A 6,554-nucleotide genomic window follows, 5' to 3' on the forward strand; every position below is an offset into this window, starting at 1 on the left:
GTGGAAAAACAAAGTCCTTGTCTTTGAGCAAGTGAGAGTGGACACTACTGTCAACAGCAATTCTCTGTGGCTGAAAGGCCTCCTTCAAAGGTGAGGTACATTGTGGGTCTCAAAGGTGAGGTCCTAGCAGAGCCAGACAGAAAGATGTCGGCATAAACCTGCACCAACCTTTTGCAGTCAGCTGTCCTTTCCTTGCGATTTTATTGTCTTTTCCATCATGCTGCCCCCCCCCCCGGGATGCGCAGCCCACCTCACCTGCAGAAGCCACAGTGAGAATGTCTCCCGTAGAAACTTCAGGAAGGCCCCAGTAGTGGGCTCCTCCGTATCCATCCCCCAGCCTCCCCAAACACGGCGTCCTTTAATAAATCTTCCCAGAACTATCGAGGTGAGACAAGATGGTCTCCTCCAGGAAAGGAGACACCTGGCAGACTTCGCACCCAGCCCGCCGGCTCCGCGTCCCGCAGCGCGCCCCACAGACCTTGCCGGCTCCGAGCCCGCGAGCGCGCGCCCGTGCGGTGGGTCGGGGGCGCGCGGCGAGGACGGCCCGGCACGTCCTCGAGCTCCGCCGGCTTGCGGCGCGTCCTTGTGCCGGCGTCGGCCGGTTTCCCCGGAGTCTGCACGCCGGTCCCCGGGTGTGGACCGGCTCTGAGCCCGCCGCGCAGCCGGGCTTCGGACGGGCCTCGCGGGAGCCATGAGCCGCCGGCTCGGCAGGGTGGCGGCGCTGCTGCTCGGGCTGCTGCTGGAGGTAGGGCCGCCGGCTCCCCGCGTCTGCCGGTGTGGGGACGCGGGAAGGGCAGTTGCGGGGCTCCTGGATCTGCGGTGTGGGGTGGCGGAGGGGCCTGGTGCCGGGACCCCCAGCCCTGCCCACGCGCCGCCGCGTCCTGTCTGCGCCTCGGTTTCCCCCGCCGCTTGGTTGGGGTGAGGAGGGACCTTTGTGCGTGTCCACACGCGCTCCCCGCTGCACAGGGCCTGGGGCGGCGCCACCCGCAGCTGTTAGGAGGGAGAGGGACATTGCTGCTTTGGGAAATGAAGTGCCGGTTTTAGAGGCGAGGAGAGGATTCCACGGCGAGCTGGGGTGGTGGGTGTACTGAGGTGAAGCCGCGGGAAGTTGATGGTGGGTGGGTGGGAGCACAGCCAGGGTTAGACCGCGGCTGCGGGCGACTGAACCGCGACATCCTGTGACGCCAGACACCCTTCCTTCTCCAGCGGGTTCATTCAAAGGCAAAATAGTGCCCTTCTGGTGTATAAGATCTGAATTGGGGCTTGGGGGGTTTGTTCGCTCACCCACAGCTTCACTATTTTGAAAGAATTTTGCATTAATAAAGTCAGTGTTAATGGGTAACGGTAACCCCCTGACTGACGCGGTCCTACTACCTTCCTTGAGACCTGTAAACCGCCCTTGGTTGGGGTGTCAGCAGTGCTGGGACGACTTACTGGTTTTCTTGGAGACGCTGGAGACAAAGTCTTAGTTCTTTAGAAAGGAAGGTTAGTGGAACAGTTTTCTTATTGCTCCAAGTTCCAAAACGGAGCAAAGATTGCTTGCTTTTCTTTGAAATATCTCTTATAGGGCATTTAATGCTTTTTTGAGAAGTGCCACCTCTTGTTTTCTTCCCACTTGCTCAGATTTTAAAAATCTTAGAAACGAAGCCCTCTGAGTGACGATTCAACATGGACTGCTGTGAAAAAGTGAACCAGAGACCACTGTTTACAAAAATAAACATGCGTTTGCCTTAACACTTCTCGGCCAAGTTTTGTAATCCGATAACCTCATTTGTGTGTGTGCGTGCGTGTGTGTGTGTGTGTGTGTGTGTGTGTGTGTATACAGTGCTTGATAAGATTATCTAGGTTCTCCTGTTTCAGTTTGTGCCACTCCTGTGTCCTTCCTAGCCTTGTGTGTGTCTATGCTAAAAGACTGCACAGGGTGGGGGGTGGGTGGGTGTTCTTTCTGTTTGTGCTTATTATTTTCTTTTCTATATTTTTGTATTCCAATGATGTTTATTGAGGATATGAACAGGAGACTACTGCTAGGCATGCCAACAGTCAAGGGCTGGAATTGGAAAAACCTCCAAACTGTGTTAGCTTCTGGGGGAAAAAAGAAGCAAAAGTAACCTCAAGTATGATAGATAACCTGTGATTGTTGCCTGACATCAGTTTTTATTTTCAACTTTTTAATTTACTGCCTACGGTGGTGTTCTCTAAAGCTGCAGGAATGGGCTCTTCCCCCCCCCCCTTCTGATTTAAAGAATAAGAAGGCAGTAAAAACAGGGTCTCAGCACTCAGCCAAGTTTTATTGCAAGCAGAAGCACACTAGAGGCAGGGGAAGGAGTGTGGGGAGAAGGGAGGACAGGGAAAAAGACTAGAGAGACAGAGAGAGAGACAACCCCAGTGGAGAGGGGATCCAGACCTGAAAATCAGAGTTTGTTTGGCAGAACCAAAACTTTTATATTTGAGGATGGGTTGAGTTCCCCCTTTCTCTCTTAATTGGCTGGTTTGGGCTAGTGCAGGAGATTGGATAATCCAGACAAAGAAAGGGAAGCTGATTGGTTCCTACTGTAGGAGCCCCCATCCCCCTCTTGTGGGAGATTTGAAAGCCCACTGAATACTTTCTGACAGGAAAAAGCCCACTAGTGAGGGAGAAGGAGCAGGAAGTTGGTCGCCTCAAATGTTCAAGTGAAAAGTATAGTAATCCACCTAGAATCTCTTTTCCCTTTCTGCTTGTTGGGGATCTGTCTACCACCTAATCTTTTAATGCAGAAGGTTTTGTTCTATCCAATAAGCTGTTTTGTTGCATAGGAACTTTTTTCTAGTGCTATGAATGGAACCCAAGACATCAGGGCCTTGAATATAGTAGTCGAACAAGGCACTCTACCTTTGGGTTGCATTCCTGTTCATTTAATTTTATTTTTTCTTGACTGCCAGAGATTGAACCTAGGGCTTCTTACGCATTCTAGACAAATACTCTATCCAGCCATAGTCCCTGTTTCTCTTCATCCCTCCTCCTCCTCCTCCTCCTCCTCCTCCTCCTCCTCCTCCTTTTCTTTCTTTCTTTCTTTCTTTCTTTCTTTCTTTCTTTCTTTCTTTCTTTCTTTCTTTCTTTCTTTCTTTCTTTCTTTCTTTCTTAAGACAGGATCATCCTGTGCAGCCCAGGCCTCGGCCTCCTAAGGGCTGTCATTACAGGGATGGGTCACCATGTCTAGATGGACCGTTTATCTTAACAGGGAATTTAAAACTTGTTTGAAGGGTTGAAAAGACCCCAAAAGCAGTGTTCTTTTGCTTTCACAGCGTGCACTATGTGAGTGCTGGAAGCATTTGTTTTCTAGGTAGCCCGCTTACACATGATAAGCCATCCTCAGTGCCTGATTTCTGGTAGAGATGTGTGCCTCTCTACGATTTCTTAACAGTTTCTTACGGGCAAGTTTAATGTGAGGTTTTAGTCTGAGCTTTTCCATTTTACACTGTTTTCTTTGAATATTTAATTTGCATACTTTAGATGTTTTTGATATCCTGTATCGCCTGCTTAACTGTGCAGTGAGAGCCCCAGAGTATGTGAGGAGGCCTAGGGTCCCCTCTGAGGACGTTAAATCTATGAGGGAAGGCATTTCATGGCTCCAGCGTCTGACTGTTGGCTGACACTAGGGATGTTCAGTTTTGTTTCTTTAGCTGCTGGATGTGTGCATTTGTTTTGCAGTTGATGCTGAACATGTTTTCTGGCAGTGGACACCCCGTTACTGCCCTTTACAACCTTCCCTCAGTGAACGCTCGAAGATCTGGCTTGGGAGTTTTATTAGGGGGATATCCTTGAGTAGAGTGAGAGTCGTAACAGTTCGGAGAGGGCTTCCCTGTCTCACCCCGACATCCTTCTATAGACGTTTACCGGGATGGAGAAATTTGTATTTTTGTTTAGTGAGCGTTCAGAGAATAACTTACGCCGTCGCCAAGCCCCGCGCTGAGAACTTTACTAATGCTAATTCGTGATTCATCCCAGCAATTATCCTCATGCCCATGGTTATTTCATGTGGGAGATACTGTATAATTTTCCCAGGTTTCACTGTTGTTAAGTGAGGGGGTTGAGATATATATTCAGGCAATTGGTTCTTTTGTTCCCCCACCATGATGTTCTGCTTCTTCCCCAAAGTGTGCTTACACGGGAATATGGAGGGAATCTATGCCTTGCATTAGCCCAGAGAGATTTGCAGAGGTGTGCATTCCAACATGCAGGCAAACTACCAAAACTCCTCCAGGAATCGGAGTCTGCCCTCCTTAGAGGGATAATCTAATCTAGCGCTTAAATGTGACATTTCAGACAGTGAACTTGGATGTGTACTGGATAGCAGACACCTGTATGGTAGCAGAACATCCTAGGAATCTTGGCTGTTCGGCCAGACTCATAGGTCAGGATTTAAACAGGAAGAGGCCGATGACCACATCTTTTTACCCGGTAGAGGCATCTTGTAGCTCATTTCCTGGAACCACCCTTTCCCCCCAATTTAGTTTCCTGTGAATTATATGATCAGCTAAGGGGAATCCTTATACTTCCCACACCTTCCAGTCACCATCTACCAGCTGGTTAAATACAAGGTTAAATGCAGGTCAGCCATGTACCATACCCTATAGGTTGGTCACAGGCTGGTTCCCAGGAATGGGAGACTAAAGGCCCCTTGAGTCCTCAGATTCTAAAGTTTGCTGCTTCAGTTTTTGCTGGCTGGCTTAAAAGAGCTCCTGGTAGGAAAAGAGATCAGGGAACCAGCTCCTGTCAGTGCTGCTGGGATAATTCCTAGTAGCCTTCGGTGGGCCACAGGAAACTGCAGAAACAAGCTAAAGCTGATGGCACCTTGTTCAAACAGGAGTAAGACTAGACCCCAAACGTGGAGGCCTTCGGGGACTTTCCTCATAGTCCATTCTTTCACAGCAGTCTCTTTCTACAGGTTACCTTGGTGACTCTTTTGAAATACATTTAGTCTCTGTTAGAAGGGGCTGTATTTTTCCTGAAATGTGTACTTTAAAATCTTACTTACAGATGTATTCATTTTTACTAATATTTTGCCTGTGTGGTGGATGCTCTTGTGCATGCCAGGCAAACGCTGTACCTCTGAGCTATACACCCTCCCACACTCCCCTCGAATATTATTTTTAATATGAGTCACCAGGACAAGTCTGTAAGTTCATCTGTGTTTGTTCACAGGGGCATGAACTCATTTTATAGGTGGGGCCTCCCTCAGTGTCTTCCTGATAGGTCCCCGGCCCCAAAGCTGTGCACTAAATGAGGCCGTCTTTTCCTTCAAGGCTGTTCTCCAAAGGAGTAGCTGTTCTTGGCTGGGAAGAAAGGGTGGTCATCACTGGGCGAGAGAGTGAGGAAGTGAATTTTGCTCTATGAAATTATGAAAGTAGAGGATTAGTGAGTCCTTTTCTGTAGTTCAATGTACTTTCATACTCAGGAACCTCAAAATTAGAACTTTATTGTTTCAGAGTAAGGGATTTTTGTTGTTTGTTGAATGCTTCGTGCCCTAAAATTCCAACCTGTTAGTTTTCTAAAATAAACCTTTCAAGTTGTCTTACCTCAAAAAAATATGTAAAATCCGAGCAACAGTTCAGTTTGAATGGAAAAGACTTTGTTTGGGTTTATCCCTGGGAGCTCCAGGGAGGGCTGGGTGGCTACAGGTGAGAGGGGATGGCAGAGACAGATGAGCCAGTGACACACATAGCAGAGGCAATTGCTCTGAAATGGGGAATGGCCATGTCCTGATGTACAGGGAGTCAGGAACATTGTCCAGAGCTGGGGCTCTACTTGACCTTCATTTTCCTTTAGCTTATGCAGATGATGAAGGCTAACTGGGAACAGGGATGATGGAGACATACACAGCAAGGGTAGGGTCATAGGCATGACTGGCCACTTATTTAGGTCCATTGTGCATTAATTCCTAGCACTTACTTTTATTGTGTTCTCTCTCTGTAGCCTCTCAAATGTCTCCTCAGTGTAGCTATCTTGACTGTTGTATGAGGCTGCTAGTTCATTTCCCAGCTGCCCAGACTCCCGAAATAACCACACAGAAACTGTATTGATTAAATCACTGCTTGGCCAATCACTAGCATTCCTAGCAAGCTTATACATATTAACTTAACCCATTTATGCTAGTTTATATCTTACAGCAAGGCTCCTGGTCTACCAGCAAGGTTCCAGGTGGCAGCTTGTGTCTTTCCCCTCTGGGGCGACTCCCTGACTCTGTCGTCTTTCTCCTAGCATTCACTTTAGTTTTCCCCGCCTAGCTCTATATTGCTAAGCCACTGGCCAAAACAGCTTCTTTATTCATTAACCAATAAAAACAACACATATACAGAAGTACTTCCCACAGCACTTGACCGCCCAAAATATGATGGAATTTATCTTCTACTATACAAGTAGTTTAGAGACAAATATTTTAATACCATTTACTAACTGAAATAGCCTAGGAGACTGGGGATATAGGTCAGTGGTAGAGTGTTAGTGTTGTATATGCACAGCCTGGAGGTCTTTTCTCAGTGCCATCAAGTATGTGTATGTGTGTATGTATGTATAT

The 6,554-nt window shown here is 47.9% G+C and overlaps 1 protein-coding gene across 1 annotated transcript in view; it reads left to right on the forward strand.

Moving 5' to 3' along the window:
- The first annotated feature begins 480 nt into the window (after nt 1–480).
- The window catches only part of Vopp1 (VOPP1 WW domain binding protein), a 76,000-nt gene continuing 69,926 nt past the window's right edge, over nt 481–6,554 (forward strand). The window contains exon 1 of the mRNA XM_050131806.1: nt 481–745. Within this exon, the coding sequence (XP_049987763.1) occupies nt 692–745 (54 nt within the window). The 5' untranslated portion in view covers nt 481–691. The remainder of the gene's footprint in view (nt 746–6,554) is intronic.

Source organism: Alexandromys fortis, unplaced genomic scaffold (genome assembly GCF_014885135.2).
Source record: "Alexandromys fortis isolate MF-2015 unplaced genomic scaffold, M_Fortis_MF-2015_v1.1 scaffold_343, whole genome shotgun sequence".
NCBI lineage: Eukaryota > Metazoa > Chordata > Mammalia > Rodentia > Cricetidae > Alexandromys > Alexandromys fortis.